The sequence below is a fragment of the Sarcophilus harrisii genome, chromosome 3, assembly GCF_902635505.1.
Source record: "Sarcophilus harrisii chromosome 3, mSarHar1.11, whole genome shotgun sequence".
Classification (NCBI taxonomy): Eukaryota; Metazoa; Chordata; class Mammalia; order Dasyuromorphia; family Dasyuridae; genus Sarcophilus; species Sarcophilus harrisii.
The window spans coordinates 305,111,852-305,137,274 of record NC_045428.1 but is presented as its reverse complement, the minus strand read 5'-3'; the positions used below and the strand labels follow the sequence as shown (position 1 = coordinate 305,137,274).

General features: G+C 39.6%; 2 protein-coding genes across 2 annotated transcripts; both read right to left on the bottom strand.

Annotated features, from left to right (window-relative positions):
- Window positions 1–2,771: 2,771 nt before the first annotated feature.
- Window positions 2,772–13,436, bottom strand: LOC116422380. Its single transcript, XM_031959739.1, has 3 exons — window positions 13,155–13,436; window positions 10,161–10,210; window positions 2,772–8,525 (listed from the first exon to the last, which is right to left on the bottom strand). The coding sequence occupies exons 2-3, from the start codon at window positions 10,189–10,191 to the stop codon at window positions 2,815–2,817; spliced, it is 5,742 nt and encodes a 1,913-aa protein (XP_031815599.1). The 5' UTR covers window positions 10,192–10,210; window positions 13,155–13,436; the 3' UTR covers window positions 2,772–2,814.
- Window positions 13,437–17,368: 3,932 nt separating this feature from the next.
- LOC116422382 lies at window positions 17,369–24,770 on the bottom strand. Its single transcript, XM_031959754.1, has 2 exons — window positions 24,379–24,770; window positions 17,369–21,795 (listed from the first exon to the last, which is right to left on the bottom strand). Exons 1-2 carry the CDS (start codon window positions 24,407–24,409, stop codon window positions 17,861–17,863), a joined length of 3,966 nt encoding a protein of 1,321 aa, XP_031815614.1. The 5' UTR covers window positions 24,410–24,770; the 3' UTR covers window positions 17,369–17,860.
- Window positions 24,771–25,423: the final 653 nt, after the last annotated feature.

Genomic DNA, 25,423 nt, shown 5'->3' with positions numbered 1-25,423 from the left:
AAACTTAGTAGCTATGTGACCCTGGGAAAATCACTTAACGCTGTTTGGTTCAGTTTCCTACCTGTAAAATGGACTTGGGGGAAAAATGGCAAATCATTTAAATCATTCTAGTGTCTTTGCCAAGAAAGTTCCAAATGGCATCACCAAGAATGTTACACAACTAAAAATGACTGAATAATAACAACAGGAATGAATATAGTTTGTCCAATAATATGTCTCTATGGGACAGACAGTTCAGATGAACAATGAATTGAACCCAGAGTTTGACAGGAATAAAAGCATAGGCTGGATTGTTTTGAGGAAATTGCAAAACTCCTTTGATGACCACAATCTTCCTGTGACAACAATTTCCCCAGTATTAATATAGGATAATGGTATTTGGATCACTATTTCCTCCAAAGAACTAAAAATGGTTATCACATTGAGGGATGATGGAGAGGCACATGGGTGTGTGAGCAGGCTGCAACATTTTACCCTAGAGAAAGATGAATAAACAGGAATAAAGAACGAGTAAGAAATCATATGGTAGGAAGAGAAGATGGAAAAAACAAAGGATGGAAAGGTAGACATCCACTGGCATTTTGTCATTGTTGGAAGAACTAGAGGAAGGATATGAGAATTTTGGGTGTATTCCTTATAGGAAACTTTTGGAAGTACAGGGAGAGATAAAGCATAGACAGGTATAAATGGATTATGAGGAAGGGAATTCCTGAACTGATAAGATCAGATATCCATTTGACTATTTGTATATGAATAAAACTATATCTAAAGACTTGGTATTTTATCAAGGTTTATGGGAAGATGATGCTTTTGGGGAGGATAAAGAGGTGTGCTAGAGCCAGTTCAAATCAGCTCGCAAGCCAAATGTTAAACTTTTGTTAACATTTACTCCTCAGAAATTGAGAGAAAATGCTAATTATGCAAATTAATCTTAAAAGCATATCATTCATACTTCTATTTTTTTTTTTACAAGTGGTACAATTTAAAGCACACTCCTGATATGGGGAGCCAATTCATGCAACCAGATTTTTGCTTTGAGATACATTCATTTTCTGTTTTGTTTTTTATTAATAGTCTTTTATTTTTCCCAATACATCAAAGATAATTTTCAACATTCACCTTTCCAAAATTTGTGTTCCAATTTTTTCTCCCTCTCTCAAACCCTCCTCCTTTCCCAAGATAGCAAACAATCTAATACAGGTTAAACATATGCAATTTTTCTAAACATATTTCCATATTTGTCATGCTGTGCAAGAAAAAATCACATCAAAAGGGAAAAAAACGAGAAAGAAAAAACAAAACATAAAAGATGAAAATGCTACGCTTTGATCCACATTCAGTCTCCATAGTTCTCTCTCTGCATATGGATGGCATTTTCCATCACTTGGAATTGCTTTGAATCACCTCACTATTGAAAAGAGCCAAGTCCATCACAGTTGATCACAAAATGTTGTTGTGTAAAATGTTTTACTCATTTCATTTATATTAGTTCATGTAAGGCTTTTCTGATTATTTCTTATAGAACAACAATAATATTCCATTCTATTCCATTCCATGACCTACTTATTTAGTTATTCCCAATTAATGGGCATCCACTCAATTTCCAGTTTCTTGCCTCTACCAAAAAAAAAAAAAAAAAAGAAAGAAAGAAAAGCTGCTACAAACATTTACACACATATAGATCCTTTTCCCTTTTTGTATGACCTCTTTGGGATACAGGCCCAATAGATCCTCTGCCTCTGCTGAATCAAAGGGTATGCACAATTTTATAGCCCTCTGGGCATAGTTCTAAATTGCTTTCCAGAATAGTTGGCTCAGTTCACACCTCCATCAACAATGTCTTATTTATCCCAGTATTCTCACATTCCCTCCAACTTTAATCATCTTTTCCTATTATTTTAGCCAATCTGAGAAGTGTGAATTGGTACTTTAGAATTGTCTTAATTTTCATTTTTCTAATCAATAGTTATTTAAAGCATTTTTCACATGACTAAAAATGGCTTTAATTTTTTTTTCTTTTTTTTTTTTTGGCCAGGCAATTGGGGTTAAGTGACTTGCATAGGATACTTAGATGGCCTCTGTCTGAGGCCAGATTTGAATTGAGGTCCTCTTGACTTGAAGGCTGGTGCTCCATACACTGTATCATCTAGCTGCCCAAAATGACTTTAATTTTTCATCTGAAAATTATCTGTTCATATCCTTTGACAATTTATCAATTGAGGAATGACTTGTATTCTTATAAATTTGAGTCAATTCTCTATTTTAGAAATGAAGCCTTTGTCAGAAATACTGGCTATAAGATTTTTTTCCCTAGCTTCCTGCTTCCAAAACAATGACTGCATTGTTTTGTTTGTGCAAAAATGAAATATATTCATTTTGAGTATAATTTGACTAGAGGCTAGACCAGTGGTCCTCAAAGTGTTACTGGGGTCTCTGAAAACCTTTCAGAGGGTCTACAAATTCAAAATCATTTTTTATTTCTAATATAGAAAATAGCTATAAATATAACCCATGTGAACAAAAACTCTTTGAACAGATCCTCGATAGTTTTTTTTTTAACAACATGAAGATACTGAGAACAAAAGTTTGAGAACTACTGGCTCAGCAATAGCATAAGAGGTTGTAAAGAACATGAAGTTTTTCTCACTCTCATAATTAAGAGAGTTCTAAATTGAGCTGCTTCTAAATTAAAAAGATGGCTTTATCCTCAACTTATCCAACCACATATTTTTTTAAAAGTGAGATACAAAATAAAATACAAATGTCAAATATACACAGAGAGTCAATTCCTTTCAAAGAGGAAAAGTTAGCCATTTAATTTACTTTTTGCCTCAACTGAAATCTCTCTAGCAGAGACTTGAAAAATATCGGATGTTTCTTTGGATCATCTTCTCTGCTGCTGCACTTCATGGGTTTTATGCCTGGGGGTGACTGTTGGCTTCTAAACGTGGCTTTCCCCACTGGCTGGTTATACTTGTCCATTATAAAGCTGAGAGTCTTTAGCCCTTCAGGGACAGGGGATGGCACCGTGGTTTGATGTTTCAAGGGTAAAGGGACCCTCACAGATTCATCTGAATGTGAAGATGAAGAGTATGCTGAATGGTGTGAGGATGCTTGTGAAATGTAATGCATTTCTGGGAGAACAAATGTAAAGCGTTTGGTCTGGGGTGTTTGAAAGACAAATCTCACACCCATATCCTCCTTAGTATTAGACAGAGGGGTTGGTATGGCCAGCAGTTGCGCCTCACAAGGATATTTCATGTTCTGAACGTGGGGACAGTCATCTGGAATCCAGGAGGCACAGATCAAACAAACCGGATAACTAGAGGAGATCTGTTGACCACTTTGAACAGATGAAGATACTTTCATCCTTTTTAGGAGAATCTGTTTTGAGATATCATTTTTTATTCTTTCTAGAGGGATAGAACTAATGATGGTTTGCATAACTTCAGTAGGAATAGCTGTTCCATCAACAGTGTATGGTTCGATATATTTGAAACACCATGGATTCTGCTTACCTTGCTTGGGCTTGAGGTTGGTAATGAATTTGGGCATGACTTTGTGATTTAAATTAATTGATAATTTTGGCAAGTGATGGTCGTTTGAGTTAGCTGTGACATGGGTGTGGAGATCGGAAGCAACCTCTGTCTTTTGGTTAGGGTTGATTGGAGGAGCAATGGCCTGGTGATTAGAGCTAGATTGATTTGGATACCAGGAAACTGAGCCCAGTGGAAATGCTGGCCCATTAACCTGACTCACGTGATTTGCCACCTGATAGTCTCCTCTTAGTAGCATTGTTTCCTTGTACTTTGGATCAGTTGTAAATGAGATATGGGCATTGGAGTTTTGCACAGGCACCATTATCTGGTCGGGGATGAATTTCCTTGTGTCCTGGAGCTTGAGGGCAGATAGAGTTTTGCCCTGGGAGTCTAAGCTTAGGAAAGGTATTGGCCCATTACCTTGGCCTTTGACAGTTGTGTCCTGATAGTGGTTTATTCTTGGTGGCAGTGTTTCCCAATTCTTTGGCTCTTTTTCCAGGAAGATGTGAACAACGGGCCTTTGTATATCCCCTACCTGCTGGTCAGGACTGAGCATATTTGTGTCTTGGTAATTGGAGTCAAGTAGAGATGTCTTCTGGGAATCTAAACTTACTGGAAGTATTGGAGCCTTGGGAGTTGTGGTCTGGCTGTCCATACCAGGTGGAATTGTTTCCCAGAGTTCTGGGTCAGTTTGAAGTGAAATATGGACCATAGGCCTTTGTATATCCCCTGTCTGCTCACAGGGATTAATTGAAGGTATGGCCTGGAGCCTGGGGTCAGTATCCTGGTCTAAACTTGCAAGAGGTGTCGCCTCATGATCCAGGTCTCTCTGTGCTTTGACCTGGGGATCTTTTTTTGCTGGCATCATTTTCCAAAGGTCTTGCTCTGTTTGAGTTGAGGCATGGACGCTAGATGCTGACTTACCCTCAGACTGATGGTCAGGACTGGTTAAACAGATGAGATGATAGAGAGCTGACTGCCCTTTATCTTCCTGAAAGTCTGTTGCAGGTGTTGTGTCAGGATCTTGGGCTGTTGGTGCTTTTTCCAAGGGCTCTTGTACCATCTGAGGACAGACGTGAATAACAGAGTTTGAGGTGTCTTTGGCTGAATGTTCAGGCCTGGTTTGAGGAATGGCTTTATGGTCAGGGAGTAGTAGAGTTTGATCCTGTAGGCCCAAGGCCCGTAGAGGTATTTCCTGGCTTGTAGGAGTTATCGTCTTGGGTTCTATTCCTTGTGGTATCGATTCCCTTTGGTCTTGTTCTGACTGAGGTGAAACCAGTGCTTTAGGATATTGCGTATCCTTAACTTGACAGGAAGCACTGGGTGCATGTATGTTCCAGTTGTCAAGGTCAGGTCGAGTTCTTTCTTGGTTATCTAGATCCAAGAAAGGAGGTGAGTCTGAGAAATCCTCAACTACTAGATTTATATGATTGAGATCTTTTTCCTGTGATATTTCCCAGTGGTTAAGATCTGCCTGAAGCTTGCCATGGGCAGTTTGGTCTATGACCATTTTATCCTGTTGGTTAGGGCTGTATCGAGATGATGCCCAATGGTCAAAACCCACAGGACTTGAATCCACTGGAGATGTCCTATAATCTTGGTGGTCTGTTCTTGGTGGTATTGTTTTGAGGAGCTCTTGTTCTGTTTGAATTAAGATTTCAGGGTCATGGTTTGGTGTGTCGTTGAGCTGGTGGTGAGGTGGTGGTGGTGGGGACAGTTGCTGGTCAATCTCCAACAGAGTAGCAAGTAGAGGTACAGTCCCACGAACTTGGCTTTTTAATATTGTGTTCTGGTTATTTGTTCCTGCAGGTATTGGGTCCTGAGGATCTTGTTCTGTTTTCAATGAGGCCTGGAGAGTCTGGCCTTGGGGATCTCCAACTAGTTGATAAGGATATACTAGAGGTTTGATACCATTTTCAGGCTTAAATTGGGTTTTATCCATTGGAGGTGTTTTATCATAATTTTGACCTGTCAGAGCGGAACTCTGCCTGTCAGGGCCACGGATGGATTTATCCTGGGTGTCTAAATGCATTGGAACTGTCATGGCCTGGTGGTCTTTTCTCTGTGGCAGTGTTTCCCAAGGCTCTTGTCCTGTTTGAATGAAGTCTTTGGTGACAGGACTTTGTGCATCCTCCACCTGCTGGTCAAGCTCAGACAGGGTTTTGTTCTGTGGTCCTGAGGTGAGTGAAGATGTGGTTTCATGATCCTGGCCTCTCAGAGTTGTGGTATGGGGAGCAGAGGCAGATAAATTTTTGTCTTGCGAGTCTAAGTTCCTTGGTGTTATTATCCCCCAACTCTGGTCTACTAGCATTGGGGTTTGGTGGTGTGCTTTCTGCACCACTTCTCCCAAGGAGGCCGATTGCTCTTGGACTGTGAATTGGACTTTGGGATCTGGTATATTCCAAACCTGGTGGGCAGAGCCAAGTGGAAATGTGGCCTGGTGGTCAAGGCTAGGTGAAAGGGTACCCTGGGTGTCTAAGACCAGCAGAGGCACTGTTACCTTATGAACTTGGCTTCTTAAAGTCGTGGCCTGCTGGTCTGTCCTTCTTGACATTGTTTGGTCTCGGGTTGGAACTGAGATTTTAAGAAGGTGGCCTTGAATAGCGTGGTTTAAGTGATGAGGGCTTGTTAGAACCATGGGGCACTGAGCAGCTTCAGAGGTTTTGTTCTGTGGGTCTAAGGGTAGCGCAACTGATGGAGTTGTGACCCAGTGGTCAGAGACAGGTAAAGATTTATTCTGGGGGTCTAAGTTGAAAGGAAAAGTTGCCCCAGGCCCTTGGTCTGTCACCAAAGTGGTTTGATAGTGTGTTCTCAGTGCCATTTCTTGTTCTTCCTGAAACATAAGTTGGATATCTAATGCTGATAAATCCTCAGCCCGATTGTCAGGGCTGGGTGGATACATAGGCTGATGGTCAAGACCAGGTTGAGGTGTATCTTTGGAATCTAAGCCTTGTGAAAATGCTGTACCACAGTCCCGCTCTATTAGAACTGTAGCCTGCTGATATGTTTTTGGCATTTTATCCCAGGGTTTGTGTGCTTTTTGAACTGAAACACAGGCCAGATGACCGTGTGTCTCTTTAGTTAAGTTGTAAGCATTTGTTAGAGATGTAGTGTGTTGGCCAGATTTAGGTAGTTTTTTCTGTGGGCCTGAGACCATTGGAGGTATTGTCCCAGGATCCTGACTCGTCTGTATTGTAGCTTGGTAGTCTAAGCCAAGTAGAGTTTTGTCCTGAGGGTCTAAATCCATTGGCCTGTGATCCTCCTTGATGAAAAATGTGACCTGCTCTACGTCTATTTCTTGCTCCATTTCCTCCAGTGCATCTCGCTCTGCTTGAAGTGTGAGAGGAGGATTGATGTCTACCATATTTCCAGTCAGCTGGTAGACTGGGCTCTGTGGGGCTGTGGGATGGTGATTGAGACCAGAGACTGTCATCTTGGGATTTAAGTCCAACGGAGATGTTGCCCCATGAGCTGAGCCTACGCAAGTTGTGGCCTGATGATTTATTCCCAATAGCATGGTTTGCCACATCCCTTCTTCGGTCTGAACTGAGGCATGGAGCAGAGAGGTTTGATCTGTTTGGACAGAGACATTGACAAAGAGGCGTTGTGTGGCTTCCGTCTGGTGAGAAGGGCTTGGGACAAGCTTGACCCACCGGTCAGATGAGCCATCTTGCGGGGCTGAGAGCAGGTGCATTTTCTCGTGATGTCGGCTTGCTGGGGTTATTGCCTGGTATTCCATTTTCTCTGTCATTTTTTCCCGTAGGTCTTGTTCTGCTCGAAGTATAAAAGGAATATTTGGATCTGGTAAATCTTTAGCCTTAGAGACTGCATTCGGTGTGTCCCAGAATTCTGAGTTGACCTGATTCAGCAGAGGCGCCGTGTCATGATCTTTGTCTGGTACCGATGTGGTCTGGTCATCTGTCAGCGGCATTGCTGATTCTTCCCAGGACTCCACCTCCCTCAGAAATGTAGCGTGATGGCTAGGACTCGGGGCACTAGTCCCTTTGTTCTTCTGCTGGGGATGTGACGAGGAGAGAGTCAGCGTTCTGGCCTCGGATTTAGTGTATTCTGCCAGAGATACCATATTCCTGGGGCAAAGGTCAGAATGTGATTTTTTCAACACTTTGGCCAAATCTGGTGGTTTCAAACTTTTGGCCTTGGACCAGTCTTTAAGACAGTGAGAAGAGGTTGAAGCTGTAGGTCTGTCTCCCTTCTTGTTAAATCCTAACAACAGAGTGGCAGTTCTAACCTGGCTTCGTCTGTGCCTTAAGGAAGGTTTAGTTGGTTGGGCAGGGGTTGTTGGCCCGGATTTGCTTCCTGTCTGGGAGTCTAAGTGGGCTCTGCTGGCAGGTCCTGTTCTGGTCTTGTCACCCTCGCCTAAGGGAATGTCAGCCTTGTGAGCAGAAGTTGATGGAGATGTACCCTTTTGGTCAGGGTGTGGGATGATCTCAGTCCGGTTTTTGTAGCCTGGGAAAATTTTAGGAAAGTGGTTAGGGCTTGAGTGAGTCAAAATATGGTGGTCAGAGTCTAGTAGACAGCCAGGCTCGTTTCTGTGACCAGGTGAAGGCATTATACTTGGTTCGTCAGCCATTAATTTCAGAGAACTTTTCTTGACCCTAACGTTAGACCTTGGAAAAGGCATAACTGAAGCCAGAGCCCGGTGTTTATACCGAGGGGGTTGTTTAGCCAGACTTCGGTGGTGGAGACAGGGTAAAAGGACAGCCATCGTCTTGTGATCAGTGTGGGACAGATGGGAGGACATGGCCAGCTGCCTGAGCAGTGGTGTTGAGGATACTCTCTCAGCATTCCTGAACGTGGGGGCTGATGGCATTTCAGTGACTTTGGCTTGGTAGCTGAGGTGGGGTATCTGCTCAGCCCTGGACTTACAGCGATGTTCCCATAGAGGGGAAACCCGATGTGGGGGACACGGTAACAATACTGATGGAGTCTTGTTCTGGTGGCCTTTCCGAGGGAAATGGACCAGTTCTGTTGGTAAGGAAGATAATAGGTATAAAGGCAACAAAATACTTTTCCCCCACTGTCATATGGGAAAAGCAACTAAGCATTCGATAGTCATTTCTAAATGACTATTTGACCAAAATATTTCGCCCTCTTGAGAAGCTCCAATAACTTCCTTACTGTTCTAAGATAACACACAAACACCCTCCCACCTCCCCCCCACTACCATTTTTTGAGGCAATTGGGGTTAAGTGAAGTATTAAGTCTCTGAGGCTGGATTTGAACTCAGGTGCTCCTGAATCCAGTGCTCATTCTTAAATGCTTTTCTTTTTGTCATTTAAAGCACTTCACAATCTGGCTGATTACCTTACTCTCCCCTGCCCTCCACCCTCTTCATATTCTACTTCCCAGTCAAGATGATCAGCTTGTTATTGCTGATGCACTCACCCAAGTCTCTCATGCCTTTTGGGCAACCTGGGCCCTCTATCTGCAATGCTCTCCCTTTAGATCTCCACTTCTTGCAATCCCTAACCCTATCCAAGGCTTAACTCATCTACCACTTATTACATAGGCCAGATTCTCCCATTTGTTAATGTTCCTCCTTTTCTACTTTCCCCTCCTCAGCTCCTTCAGCCCCTTTTCACTCTGCTGGAAATTTGACTTTACATATATTTTATATTTCCCCAACTGTATACACGTTGTTTCCTCCTAAACAGAAAATACAGGGGCAGCAAGATGGTGCAGTGGATAGAGCACTGGCCATGAAGTCTGGAGGACCTGAGTTTAAATCTGGCTTCAGACACGTAACACTTCCTAGCTGTTGTGACCCTGAGCAAGTCACTTAACCCCAATTGCCTGCAAAAAAAAAAAGTACAAATTCTCTTTCTAAATAGCCTACTTTGTATGTAGTCAACTTAACACAGTGCTAGAATACTTTTCAAAGTATTTAGTAAATTGAAAAGAAATGAGTGAGATACACATATACACATACACCTAAAATATAGGTATATTATGTATATATGTATTTGTATATATTATTATATTTTATATAATATATGCATGTATCTTTATCTATAAAATCATCATAACACTTGAAGTTTTTGTGTCTTCTTTTAAATCAGGAAGATTTTGCTTCCTGGTCTGCTAAACTGCTAAGCTTATGGGACAAGGCATATATCACTATTTCAATATTATAGATGAGGAAAGAAAAGGCATTTAGGTGCTTTACTTTATACTTTATCATTTAATATGCTTTATTATATCATATAAAATAACTATAATTTATTATATTATATTCTGTCTTTAAAATTCTTTATAAGAAGTTACTCTCATTTATTCAAAGTTTTTATGGATAGTAAATGATAGGTAGCTGGGACTCAGACCTAGGAAATAGAAATTCAGAACATTTAAAATGACTGGGCCAAGGCTATATGGCTAATATCCAACACAAAGCTGGAACAAGATGTTCAGGTCTCCTGTTTTTTTCAGTCAGTGGTCTTCCTGCTACATTAAGTTTTATTGTGCATATTCCTATAAGAGCATGGTAAGATGGATGGATGAACAAGCTCGCTCTATCCTCCCCCCCCCCCAAAAAAAAAAATAGTAGTGAAGGAAAGATGTGATGGGAACCTAGTTAGGATGACTGAAAACCTAAATTCTCACCTTTTGGAAAAATCTTGGGTCTTCTCTCCATTCTTCTTCTAAAAGGTCTCCTTGAGAAACAAAGTATTAATAGAAAGTGTCAGTTATAAGGCTAGCTGGAAGGATGACTCACTTCACCTTTGCTTCTAAACCCTACCCCTGTCTGCCTGGGAACATATGTTGTAGCAGCTGTTTGGGGACAGTGTTTCTAGCCTTATCTTACCATTCACAGGGATAGAATGGGTAAAACTGGCTAAAGCAGAACTCTCTGTTTTTATTTCTCTTTGTCTCAGGTTCTTTCTCTGTCTCTATCTCTTCCTCCCTCCTTCCTTTCTTCTTCCCTTTCGTTTCTTCTGTCTCTCCTCTGTCTGTTTCTATCTATTTCTCTGTTGTCTGTGTCTCTGTCTCTGACTCTATCTCTGTCTCTCTTACATACACACATTCTCTTATTGCTTTCTAAGTCTTTCAAACTTTAGATTAAGGGTCAAATCCCATCCCTCTCCTCAACCCAGGGTGACCTCCTCCCCCAATTTCCAATAATAGTTCCTCTAAAGGAAAGGTCCAAGAAACTCACTTGTATAATTATACAAAACTCACTGAGAAATGAAGAAAGCTATCCTCTTTTCAGGGGGCACTTTTTAGCAAGACAAAATTTCAAGGCAGAGATTTCTTATTCAGCCTCCTTTGATGTCAGGTGTCATTTTTCTTGGCCCAATATTTCTTTTCCCAGCCTCAGAGAAATCAACTTACTCAGAATCAGGAGAATGTCATATACTGCCCAAAGGCTAGCTCAGGCTGAAATTCCTTAAATCACCCCTCCATGCCTAATGAGGTTGTGTTTTTTGTTTCTTGTTTTCAAGGCAGTTGGGGTTAAGTGACTTGTCCAGGGTCACAGAGCTAGGAAGTGTTAAATGTTTCAGGTTGTATTCAAACTCAGGTCTTCCTGACTCCAGGGGCCGTCCTCTATCCACTGTGTATCTAGCTGCCCCACGGAGTTTTCCTGTATGTATTCATATTCTTATGTCCCACAGTGATGAATACATCTTATTTTATTTTTAAAAATATTTATTGATTTAAAATTAAATACAAAATAGAAAGAGAAAGACAGAAAAGGGAAATTAAAAAAAAATGTTATATGCCTAGCAGAACATCAGGGAAGAATTACAATATGTAACAATAAATTTACACTTAAAGAAAGCATATATAATAATAAAAAATTATTTTCATGACTTTCCCATCGTTGCTTCCTTATTGGTTATTCTTTTGTTCTCTGCTGTGCACTTTTTACTTTATTCTTTTCCCCCCTTTCATCTCCCTCACCTTTCCCAAGAATATATATATATATATATATATATATATATATATAATCATGGATCGTTCCCTTATCTTCTCCCCTGCCCCTTTCCCTCTAATTTGATTCCCTTCCCATTAATCTACACATTTTGTCTCACTGCCATAAATCTATACAGCCTTCTCTATCCTACCTTATCTTATTGCCTACCCCCTTATTTCTTTATAAATTGTGGAGGATGATATAACCCATATGGGGTGTGTGTGTGTGTGTGTGTGTGTGTGTGTGTGTGTGTGTGTTTGTGTATATGTGTGTGTATTGTTCCCTATTAATTTATTCCTCATGTGAGTAGGTTTTCGGGATTACCAAGCTCTCCTTCTCCCCTAATAATGCTTTGTTTTTTCTCTGTATCTTATTCATTTAGCATTATTATTATTATTACCTTTTCCTAGACAGTTTTGCTTTTTAGTCAACTCATAGTCAGCTTTGCCCAATCATTCTTTTGAACTACCCCATTACTGATGTCAATTTTAAACATATGGTTTACATTTCTGAATACATTTTATTTTGAAGTTGAAAAAAATTTTAGGATATCTTTCTCAAACTATTTTATTATATATACAGTTAGAGCTAAAATAGGCAGGAGATCTTTTCTTTTCAAAACTCCCATTTTCTTCTCTTAATCATCTTAGTGACCTCACACTCAATTCATCCCTCCCCAGGTCACTTTTCCCCCTTCTTCAGCATTTTTCGACAATAGAATCTGCAGGAACAGGAAGCAGGGTATTCCAAATTCCCTAAATGACAATGAACTTGAGAACAGTATAATTTCAAGGAGTCCTTGGGGGTTCCGTTTTTTTTTTTTTTTTTAATTTATAGAGTTTTAAAAATCAACATGTAAAATGAATTAAGAAAATAAAAATAAGCTACACATACACACACACACACACACCTACACACACACATTACTCCTGAGAACATTAGATCCCAAGAGACACAGAAAACTAAGCGGACAGTGTTTTGGGTCCCTTTCAGGACCCTTAGTACTATGGTTCCAGCTGCTCTGGGGGCCTGAGATCCTGACATCACAAAATACTAGTAAGAGTCCATTGTCCATATGGATATTTTCAGGTCAGGGTGATTTAAGATCCCTTTACATTGGCAGGCTCCTCCAGAGACACAAAAACAAAAAGCTTGACCTTCTAGCTCCATGAAAAATAAAAATGGAATGTTATGTTTGTCCTTGGTTGCCCAACATATTCATTCACTGAGTTAGTAACTCATTCAATAAGAACCAAGAGTATGAATAGCCCTGTCCCTTTTGTTATCATAATTACTATAATAAATAGTGTGAACAGGCAGTGACTTTTTTCATTATTTTGCCTGATGTCACACAAACTCAGTGCCTCACACAAAACTATTTGGTTATATTTTATATGAAAATAAATGACTAAAATAGCTGTGTTTCCCCCTTAGTTTGAAAATAGAATATATTTGTGGTTAAGGGGGTCATGTTAGACTATGAGGGTTTCATTCAAAACAACAAAAAAAATATCTCTCTGGGTTTGAACAGAGTGTTTAGTGAAGGAAATCTACAACCTAGCCTAAATTGTCTCAATATAAGGTTGCTATAATAATTGGTGGCATTTACCTAGTGCTTTAAAGGCATGCAAAGCACTTTACTAGATATATTCAGAGGGAGTATCATAGGACCAAGATCTTACCAGTAAGAACTTCCAAGATGAGCAGGGTATTTCAAATGTTCTAATACTCAGCAATTTTGTCAGCCCAATTCTTGCTTGTGATTCTTGTTGGTGACAAGTTTTCCACAGTAATAAAGCCTTTGGGGACAGCATCCACAACAAATATAAAGTAATTAAAAGCAAAATCTAGTTTTGTTTTTTTTTTCAAGAAAGATAAGCACTCTCTCCCAAGAGGACTGTCATGGGATTCAGTGAAAACTAGATGTGTTTTTCCTCAGACACCCAAAGCAAGACTAAACTTTAGTGCATTTGTCCCACATAGAGGATCTGAGGGGGCCTTGACATCATAAAGCACCAATTTTCCCCTTGTCCTCCTTTACTCAAGCTGCCCCACCCCATTTTCAGGGGACCAGTTATTGCTACAAGCAAGGGTACTCAGAGACGTTGACGATGGTGTCCCATGGAGCCAGTGAGAATAAGCAGCCTAACTTTAAACTGAATCAAATACTTTAATTTCCTCAATTACATGCTTTTATCTCTCCCTAATCTATAGGACAGAGTCATAGAAGCCATTGAGAAGAGTTCTTTGAGAAGGAAACAAATTCTTGCTGAAGCCCTACGAGGCATCCTTATACTGAATGACATAATCCCCAATACTAATAAGACATATATTGGACAGTCACATGAGAATTATATCACCAATTGTAATGAACAAAATACCCAGATCTGGTGGAGTAAAGATGCTGTGGAGGAAAAAAAGACATTCCTTGAGATTCTACAATATTCCAGGTTGCTGCTTTCCTGAATCTATTTCTCCTAAGGCAGCTAGAGGTGATCCTGATTTTAATCAGAAATTCTTTTTTTTTTTTTTAAGCTTTCAATATTTTATTTTTCCAAATATATGTAAAGATGATTTTCAGCATTCATTTTTCTAAGACTTGGTGTTCCAAATTTTTCTACCTCCCTCCCTTTACCTCTTCCCTCCTATGACTGCAATATGGTATAGGTTAAATATGTGCAAGTCTTTTAGACATATTTCCATAGTTATGTTGTGCAAGAAAAATCAGATCAAAAGAAAAAAAAAAAAAAAACATGAGAAAGCAAACAAACCAAAAGATGAAAGTGCTACTCTTTGATTCACATTCAGCCTCCATAGTTCTTTCTGGATTCAGATGGCATTTTTCCATTCCAAGTTTATTGGAATTGCCTTGAATTACCACATTGTTGAGAAGAGCCAAACCCATCACATAATCTTGTTACTGTGAACAATGTTATCTCAGTTTTGTTCACTTTATTCAGAATCAGTTCATGGAGGTCTTTTCATGCTTTTCTGAAATCAGCTTGGCTCATCTCATAGAACAATAACACCATAACTTATCCACCCATTCCCCACCTGATATACAACCACTCAGTTTCTAGTTCCTTGACATTATAAAAAGGATTGCTAAAAACATTTTTACATATGTAAGTCTTTTATCCTCTTTTATTATTTTTTGGGGATACAGATCTAGAAGTGAGAGTGCTGGATTAAAAAGTATGCATAGCTCTAAATTGCTCTCCAGAATGGTTGGGTCATGTCACAACTCCATCAACAATGTGCTAGTGTCATTTTTTCCCACATTCCCTCCAACATTTATCATTACCTTTTCCTGTCATCTTAGCCAATCTGAGAGGTATGAAATGGTACCTCAGAACTGTCTTAATTTGTATTTCTCTAATCAAGAGTGATTTAAATATTTTTTCATATGAGTAGAAATGGTTTAAATTTCTTTTTCTGAAAATTGTTCATATCTTTGACCACTTATCAATTGGGGTAATGACTTTTAGTCTTATAAATTTAAGTCAATTATCTATATATGAGAAATGAGGTCTATCAGAAACACTGGCTGTAAAAATTTTTTTCTCAGCTTTCTTCTTCCCTTCTAATCTTGGCTGCCTTGGTTTTGTTTATGCAAGACCTTTTTGATTTAATGTAATTAAATTATCCATTTTATATTTTATAATGTTCTCCAGTTCTTTGACCATAAATTCCTTCCTTCTCCACAGAGCTGATCCTAATTTGCTTATAGGATCATCCTTTATGCCTAAATTATATTTTGACCTTATTTTGATATGGATGTGAGATATAGGTCTATACCAAGTTTCTGACATATTGTTTTTCCAGTGTTCCCAGAAATTTTTTGTCACATAGTAAGCTCTTATTTCAGAAACTGGAGTCTTTGGGTTTATCAAATAGTAGATTACTGTGTTCATTGATTATTGTGTCTTGTGAACCTAATCTATTCCACTCTATTTCTTAACCAGTAACAAATGGCTTTGATGATCACTGCTTTAAGACTGGTATGATTAGGCCAATTTCCTTTGCATTTAAAAAAAATTTAATTCTCTTGATATTCTGGACCTTTTGTTCTTCCAGATGAATTTTGTTTTTTCTAGTTCAACAAAAAATTATTTTTTCAATTTGTTAATCAGAAATTCTTGAGGAGGGTTTGGTTCTCTTATATCAGAAAAAAGTTGGCATTGTTCTATTTTAAACATTATTATTAGTCAGAAGTATATCAGCACTATTAAACATTTACTATGTGCTACATACTGTACTGTGAGATAAGGGAAACAAAAGCAAAATGATTTATATCAATTGGACAAAGCAACAAGCATTAAAAAAAACACAAAGCACATACAGGTTAAAGAAAAGTTAATGTTGAGGAAGGCACAAGCATCTGAGGTGAAATGAGGAGGATGGATCAGAGGTTTTATGCTTGAGCTTGAGAACCAGAGGCAAGGTGGAAGGGTACTAGTCCAAGCCTGTGAAAAGGTACAAAGATGGCAGATGGCATGCCAAGTGTAAGGGACAATAAGGGGGACAGTTTTGCTGAACTACAGGGTAAACAAAAGGTATCGTGGAAGCTAAAAAAGTAGGTTGGATCCACGAAGTAGGGCTCAGTCTCCTTGATTTTTCCAGTCAGTATCACATTGTAGCAGATGTTTTTTCTGCAAATGATATTTGAAGACCTGAGAGAATAGTAGATACACTCATTTTGTAAATTTAGACCCACAGGGCTATTCATATTTTCTGTCTCCCAGATGACAAGGCCTGCAGTAAAATCCTACTCTGATGTCACATCATGGAGTTGAGTGCAGATCTGGAAAACTCTGCTAGTTTTGGCAAGTCCTATGAAACCAGAAGAGGAACTATGTGATGCCATTGAGTGCCAGGCCTTGAATCAAGACACCCCTTTCTGTGTGCAGATGTGACCTGTGACTTCCTAGCTGTGTGACCCTGGGTAAGTCACTTAACCCTGTTTGCCTCTGTTTCCTCATGTGTGAAGTGAACTGGAGAAGAAAATGACTAACCATTCAAGTATTTCTGCCAAGAAAAGCTCAAATGGGATCATGATGAGTCAGACATCACTGAAAAAGACCACCACCAAACTGGAAAGACTTCCAACACTGGACCTAGAGAAGTGTTCTTATTACTGATTAGAGGGACATTACTAAAAGAGAAAAACAGATGATGGAATTTTAAAAAACTTTTTAATATTTTGTTTTTCCAAATAACACACAAGATAATTTTTAATATTCACTCTTGCAAGATCTTGTGTTCCAAATTTTTCTCCCTCTCTTCTCTTCCCTCTTCCCCAATTCAGTAGACAATCTGAAATAGGTTAAAATGGCACTTCTAAACAAATTTTCATATTCATATGTTGTGGGAAAATGGACTTTTTAAAAAACCTTACTAGAAGATAAGAATGATCGACTAAAGTTTCACAAATAAACTGTTTGATGCTCCCAGAAGTCAGATCACATTCCATCAACCTCCCTCAGGCAAACTTCTAAGACATCTTTCTACTTGTATTTGTATTCCTAATGTTTAGCATGGTGCCTGACATGTAAGTGCTTTAAAAATCTGTTGACTGAACTCTGTTTTGTCCTCCAAAGGGTTTCACTAAGTCTCACAGGATATTTCCGTCAGGTTGTGGCTTCCTGATTGAAGTTTTAAGAGACTTTGATCATCAATATAAGATTAAATTGAGATTTAATCAGGTTCATTCTAGGTTCTAACAATAAGTCTTACCTTAATTTCCCCCTCAGTGGTATATATTTTAATGTTATTTAAATATCAGAGAAACTTTTCTGTCTCTCTCCCACCTCTTACCATCCTTCCCCCCCCCCCCCCCCCCCCCCCCCCCCCCCCCCCCAGCAAATTCTGCTGTTGGACCCTAGCTAGAATCTGACTGATCTCATCAGGTGGCACAGTTGGCTCTTGTCCTGATGATTATAGATTCTTTCTTGAAGCCTCTATCTATTAGCTAGTGAGGAGATTGTGGATCTTTTGAAATATAACTTTGTAGAACCAAGAACACAATTTCCTTGGAAGCCAATATATGACTAAGAAATTAGATACTACAGTATGCCATACTGAGGTTTATAGGGACAAAAATATTTATCAATGTGCTATAAAATAAAAATGAAGAGGCAGGTTTTTCTGATCTATTTTGGGTCGGGTCTGTCTGCCCTCTGAGGTTAGACTGGGGCATGAGTAAGAGAGAAGAACATGCAAATCTTTCTCCTGGCGTGCCCAACAGTGTCTTTAATTGGACCTTACCATGAACTGAAAAGAAGACAAGTCTCCCTTTCCTACTACACTAAAACAAAAATAAAACATGCAAGAAATTAGATCCAAATAAACTCAAGGAAGCAATTGCTTTCAAAGAAAAAATGATAATTTAATGTCTCTTTTGCTTCATTTGAAATATCTCTCGAAGAGACTTGAAAAGTATCCTAGTGGGCTTCAGGCCCTCTCCTTTGCTGCTCTTTCTCTTCATTTCCCCTCCATGAAGGGATCGCCCTTTGGATGAGTTCCTCCCCATTAGATGTGGATCCTTACTAAGCATATATTGAAGCAATCTTTCCTTAGCTGGTGAAAGGGGAGGGGAAGAACAATGTAGTGGGTGGCCCGATGGATGGTACAAGGGTCTGTATGATTTGCTGTGAGTGTTTTGTTGTTTGTGGACAGGAAATTTGCCCTTGGGTACTTGGAGAACAAATCTCACCCCGAGCTCCTCCTTAGGACCAGGCAGAGGGGTTGGTATGGCCAAAAGTCGTGCCTCACAAGGGTGTCTCATGTCTTGCATGTGTGAACAGCCATTTGGTACCCAGGAGGTACAGATTAAACAGACTGTATAAGTGGTGAAAAGTCTTCCGTCTTTATGAAAAAGGGGAGACACCCTCATCCTTCGCAGAAGAATCTGCTTACAGATGTCATTTTTAATTTCCTGCTGAGGAATGGAATTGATGATGGTCTGAATGATTCTATTAGGGACAAATCCCCCCTCGACATTGTATGGTTTGATGTAATTTAAGCACCATGGAATTCTTCTGTTTCTTACTATCTGGGTTTGGGATTGGAATCTAGTCTGAAGCTGATCTTGATGCTTAGAGCTCAGTTCGACTTTATTCTGATAGCTTTGGCTTTTTGAAGGCTCACTCTGGTGGCCAGCCCCCAGTGGAGGTGTGAGCCTATAGTTAGCACCTGGTAAGGTCTTGTGGGTATGAAACAGACTTCTTGGAAGTTTGCTGTGGATCTTCGTAGAATGGAAAGTGGTTTCAGTTTGTTTTTCAGAGCTGCATGGAAGAAAGACTTGGGACTTGGGTGTGGATAGAGTAACTTTATGGTCTAACTCCACTGATAATATTTGGAAGTCTGAAAGAGGTGTGGCTTGGGTTTGGGAGTCTGAAGCATCCTTCAATTTGTGGTCAACAGTGGGTAAAGATATGGCACGGCATTTGAGCACATCTAGATTTGTGTCCTGGGGATCTGAATGCAGGGGAATTGCCCTTTTATGCTGGCTTGTTTGAGTTGTAGCCTGATGAGTTCTTGGATGCCTCATTGCCCAGTGCTCTGGTTCAGTTGAAGTTGAGGAATGATTAAAAACAACTTGTGTATCTTTCTTCTGTTTGTTGGGACTAGATGGAAGTATGGCCTCAGGCATAGAGTCAAATGGGATTGAATACTGGGGTTCTAATGACAGGGTGGGTATTGATGGGTGATTCTGGACTTCTGAGTCTATGTCCTGCTGGGCTATCATTGTTTCTGGATGTTGCTGTTCAATTTGTAACAAGATATGGGCAATAGGATCAGCTGGATTTTCAGAGCTCATGGAAGATATGCTTTGGTAGTTGAGGTCAGATAAAATATTATCCTTCTGATCCAAGTCCGCTGGAGGTCTTGCATAACCTTGATTTGACAGTGTTTTGTCCTGGTCATCATTTTTAAATCGTGTAATTTCCCAGGATTCTTGTTCCACTTGAAGGGACACATAACTAATGGGATCTGATATATTCTCAGCCCAGTGCTCAAGGTTGGTGAAGACGGACAAAGGAGAAGTGGTTGCCCTATGATCAACATTTGACGATGTTATAGCTTTATGGTCACTTCCCTGTGGTAACGTTTCCCAACATTCTTCTGTTTGAGGAGCGGTGATAGTATTAGAATCTGATCTATTTGCAGTTTGATGGTCAGGATGGGGTGGAGGTATGTCCCAACAATTAGAGTCAATTAGGGTCTCTTGATTGCTTATGATGGGGGAAAGAGGTGATTCCCAGAAATCCCAATCAACTGGCTCCATAAGTTGCTGGTCTTTTACCTGTGATATTGTTTCCTGGGAGTTTATTTCCACTGGAAATAAAACATGAGCATTGTGCTCTAGTATGTTGTCCTCCTGGTGGTCAGGATTTGCTGGAGCTGAGGACTTGTTTTCAGGGCCAGAGGTAATGCTGTCTTGACTGTCTAAGCCCGCCACAGGTATCCCATTGTCCAAGACTGTCAAAATTGTATCTTGGCTATGTGGTTTTGGTGGCATTTTTCCCAGTTTTTCTTGGTCTGTTTTCTTGAACTGAATTGAGAAATGTACAGTGGAACCTGGTGTTTCCTGCTCAACCTTATGGTCCATTCTGAGGTGCAGGGTGTCCAGCAGGTCAGGGGCAGTTTGAATGTTGTCCTCCTGGTCTAAGCCCAGAGAAAATCTTGCTCCAGGTTCCTGGTTTGTTAAAATTATAGTCTGGTGGTCTGTTTTTGGTGACTTTGCTTCCTGGTCTGCTAAAATTATAGTCTGATGATCTATTTCAGGTGATTTTGCTTCCTGGTTTGTTAAAATTATGGTTTGCTGGTCTGTTTTTGGTGACTCTTTTTCCCAAGACTCTTGTTCTCTGAAGTCTTGTGTTTCCCCAGCTTGCTGGTCAGATCCAGGCAGTGATGTGGACACACAATCCAGACTACTGAGAGATTTTTCCTGCTGGTCTAATCTCAGTGGAGGTGTTGCCTTGTGATCCTGGCCTGTTACGGTCATATCCTGCTTGTCAGTTGTGTATGTCACTTTTTCATCATGGCTTAGTTCTGCTGGACATGTTTGGATGTTTACATTTGGAATATCCTCAGCTTCAGCTTGGTCCAGGCCAGTGATGAATGGAGGAGTCACGTGGTCATCAGAACCAGGTAGAATTGTTTTCTTGGTGTCTAAGTCCAGGGGAGTTAGGGCAGCTCCCTGATCTGGGTTTAATAAAACCATGGTCTGGTAGTCTGTTGATGTTGACATTATTTCCTCCTGTCTTTTTTCTGCTTGAATTGAGCCTTGGATATTGGACCTGTATCTCTTCTCAGATTGACTTGCAGTCTTGCATCTTGTTCTCTGATTTAGCTGGTATGAAGACATAGTCATGGAGGCTCTGGACTGGCGCTCAGGTAATCGAAGCAAGGACATCACTATTGTGGATCTAAGATGGGTCCGGGATTCCTTTGAGGCTTTGCCCACAGGGACTGATGATTTCAAAGCTGTGGCCCTTGAGAGATAGTCATCAGGAAAAGATGATGATGGTGCAGCTGTAGCCTTGGGCTCATGGTTGTATAATCTTGCCAGGGAACTTGAGGTCTTGACTTGGCGTTTGGACTTTGGTGAAGTTTTAGCTTGTTTACAGGGACTCATTGGCACAAATGTGGTAACTGCCTGAGAGCCAGGACATGTTTGGGATTCAGCATCAGCCTTGGACCTATGTGCATTACTTGGTGGAATTTTAACCTGAGGACTGGAGATTGATCGAGATGGAAGCTTCTGATGGAAATGTATTAGATCCTCCATTGAATGGTCAGTACTTGGAAAAATCTTGGGAAGGTGGTCAGGATTTAGGGGATCCCCTGGACTCAGTGGGTCAGGGTTCAAACGAGACTGTGGTTGATGTTTGGAGCTAGGTGGAAGTATAAGTCTGTGTTTGGTGGCTCTTAAGGATTTCTCAGTTTTCTTGGCCCTAACTTTAGGCCTAGGTAAGGTCATGACTGAGATCCCGGCACTCTTTTTAATGTGTAGTGTTGATTTAGCTCTGGCCTGTTGTTGAAGATAGGGCAATGGCACAGACAGTGCCATGTGGTTTGTGTGGGGGTGGTGTGGAGATCTGATTAGGTGTTTGATCCATGGTTCAGGTTTTGATTCAGTCCACTTGGAAGGATGAAATGATGACTGGGTGGTTCTAGCTTGGTGGCTAAAGTGGGATGTGTGATCTATAGACCTTTGGCCTTGTTTCCATTTCAGTGCAATCCGATGTTGGGGGCGTGATAAAATTATTGATGAGGTCCATGGATAGAGGCCTTTTCGAGGGCACAGGATCAATTCTGCTAATGAAGAAGACATTGCATGAGGTAATCAAATAAAAGTATCTATACTGTGTATGTAAAAGGCATCTGTGGAGTGGTAAGCAGTGGAAGGATGGCTAGAACTTAGTCATCCTGATATTTATTATAGAAAAAAATCTGACCATTATTATAGAAATTCGACAGTTCAGATTGGCCAGAATGACAGGGAAAGATAATGCGGAATGTTGGAGGGGATGTGGGAAAACTGGGACATTGATGGATTGTTGGTGGAGTTGTGAACGAATCCAACCATTCTGGAGAGCAATTTGGAACTATGATCAAAAAGTTATCAAACTGTGCATACCCTTTGAACCCAGTAGTGTTTCTACTGGGCTTATATCCCAAAGAGATCATAAAGAAGGGAAAGGGACCTGTATGTGCAAGAATGTTTGTGGCAGCCCTCTTTGTAGTGGCCAGAAACTGGAAACTGAGTGGATGCCCATCAATTGGAGAATGGCTGAATAAATTGTGGTATATGAATGTTATGGAATATTATTGTTCTGTAAGAAATGACCAACAGGATGATTGCAGAAAGGCCTGGAGAGGCTTAACATGAACTGATGCTGAATGAAATAAGCAGGACCACAAGATCATTACATACTTCAACAACAACACTATATGATGATCAATTCTGATGGACATGGCCCTCTTCAGCAATGAGATGAACCAAATCAGTTCCAATAGAGCAGTAATAAACTGAACCAGCTACATCTGTGAAAGAACTCTGGGAAATGACTATGAACCACTATGTAGAATTCCCAATCCCTCTATTTATGTCTGCCTGCATTTTTGATTTCCTTCACAGGCTAATTGTACACTATTTCAAACTCCGATTCTTTTTGCACAGCAAAATAACTGTTTGGACATGTATAATTATATTGTATTTAACTTATACTTTAACATATTTAACATGTATTGGTCAACCTACCATCTGAGGGAGGGGGGATAGGGGGAAGGAGGGGAAAAATTGGAACAAAAGGTTTGGCAATTGTCAGTGCTGTAAAATTACCCATGCATATAACTTGTAAATAAAAAGCTATAATAATAATTTAAAAAAAAAAATTTGACAGTTTTCAAAGCACTTTTACATATATATTGATACTTATTAGATCCATGCAGAAAGTTCATATTCTGGCACTTTAAGCAGATATCATTCTCCTCATTTGACAGGTGAGGAAAGAAAAATCATATTTAAAATATATTTGTATATATTAATATATGTATATGTATATATTTGTATGCATGAATATATATTTTTCCATCTCCCTTTTATTTCAGTATTAATTTTTGTATTATCATTATTCATCATCTTTTTTTTGGAGGCACTCTGAGTTAAGTAACTTGCCTAGGATCACACAACTAGTGTTTGAAATTAGATTTAAATCTTCCTGTCTTCAGAGCCAGTGTTCTCTCCACTTAGCCACCTATCTAACCCCATTCATCTGATTTAAAAACATTTATTATCTCTTCATCCCCATTCCCCTTTTTCAATTAAACAATAAAGCAGAAAAAGAAAATCTTTAGAATAGATAAGCATAATCCAGTGAAACAAATTTCCAGTCATGTCAAAAAAATGCGTTGTCTCATTCTGTATTTTAAATCCATCATTTTACTGGCAGGAAGTGGGTGCCAGCAGGAAATCACACTCATATAATGCTTTCTTGTCTCTTTCCAAAGCACTTTGTGTTCTTCCAAGAAACTTTGAGAGGCAAGACATGCAAACACTTTTATTGCCATTTCATAGATGGGGAAATGGTCAGAGAGAAAGATTCCTTAATCTTGCTTAGACTTGCTTTAAATAATATGGTTGATAAAATGGTCAAGGTTTTAAACTAAGGAACCAAAATTCAGGGCACTTGAGCAACTTGCCAAAGCCAAAGAGTTATTTAAATGTCAGAAGCAAGACTAAAAGTTATGTCTTCTGACTTTAAGATTACAGTTATCACTTCCGAACTGTGGATGTTAGAGTTGCAGTGCCCTAGTGATATATATTACTATATGGTGATAGTGAATTTTTGACCCTCCTTTCTCATCAGAGAAGTCTGAATTTTTTTTCTTTTTCTTTTATGGGGTATTTACAGTAGTTTATTATAAAATTTGGGTTAAATATTTGCTAATAGGTTATGTGTAGGTCAATGTTAAGTAAAAATACTAGCCTTTGTGTAGTGTCTGCTGGCCTTTGCATTCTTTCTGGCATTTAAAGATAAAATATGTTAATATTATCCAATACTATAGCTATATTTTATGCATTTCTGTGTCTCTTAACTTTTGAGTTTTCTATGCAATTTACTGGTCTTTGCATGTCATCTGTGGCTTCTGCAAAACTCCCACTAAATCACCATTTAATTTCTAGGCCAACCCACAATATATTGCAACTACAATGGGGAAAGTCACACTATAGAAGAGATAGAGATAGCTGTAAATAATTTTTCCACTATACCAAGTTTATTCTGGAACTTATAATAGGAATGGGATTAGCACCACCAAATAATGATTAAAGAAATTGGAAGGGGAGATCATTCAAGATGATTGCAAAAAACCCTCAAAAAACTAAGTACTCACCTTTGGGAAGTATTCTGGTTTTTTTCTCCATTCCTTTTTACAATTTTCAAGGTTTTCTTTGGGAAAAAGAAGCTTAAAAAAGGGATATGAAGAACTCTGATGAGAGTTCACCAGTTTTCTCACTAGTTAAGAAGTTAAAGAACAGGAAGATCAGATAGTCCAAAGGTCCTGGAGTCTTAGTTAGCCCTTTCCTGCTTTTGCTTCTTGGTAGCTGCAAGTGTCCTCCAAGAAAGGGAGGCTGAAGAGGTTGACAGTCCCCATTAAAAATAAAATAACTCAAAGTGAAATCAGTATTCTCAGAAAAATTGTATTGTACTCTCTCCTGAAAAGACTGAGTTTTAGGATGTTTGAGAAAACTGTATGTGCTTCCTCAGATATTTGCTCTAACAAGACTGAACCTTTGAGCATTTAAACCCAGGGAGGGGTATTGAGGTGGTCCTAACCATCATAAAGCATCAGTTGTCCTTTGTTCACTTGTAACCAGAGCTGGCACATCTCTAGGGGCACAGTCAGAGTTAATAGGGGCACTCAGAAAATGATATTTTGTTATTATTCAGTCATTTTAGTAACATCTGATTCTTTGTAACCCTACAAAGTTTTCTTGGCAGAGATACTAGAATGGTTTGCTATTTCATTCTTCAACTTATTTTACAGATGAGAAAACTGAGGGAAACAGGATCAAGTGACTTGCTCAGGGTCATACAGTAAATGTCTGAAGCCATATTTGAACTTGAGTCCTCCTGACTCCATTCTATCCATGATCCCATCTAGCTTTCTAGAGAGTAATAGTGATTCTTAATTTTTTTGTTGCTCAATATAAGCATTTCTTCCTTGGTGTTACATTAGGCACTCATTTGTTGTTGGTTCTCTCCCTCTCCTACTCTTGGATAGGTCCTTTGGACAGAAGACTCAATATTTCTTAGCAAGGCCAAAATAACTGAGCTTTTAATCATAGTCTCTGTCTTTAGTCTTAGAGAGGAAACATTTATATTCAGGTCATGGGTAGGTCAAGGGAATTTTATAGGCTGTTTCTTGGAGCTTTGGA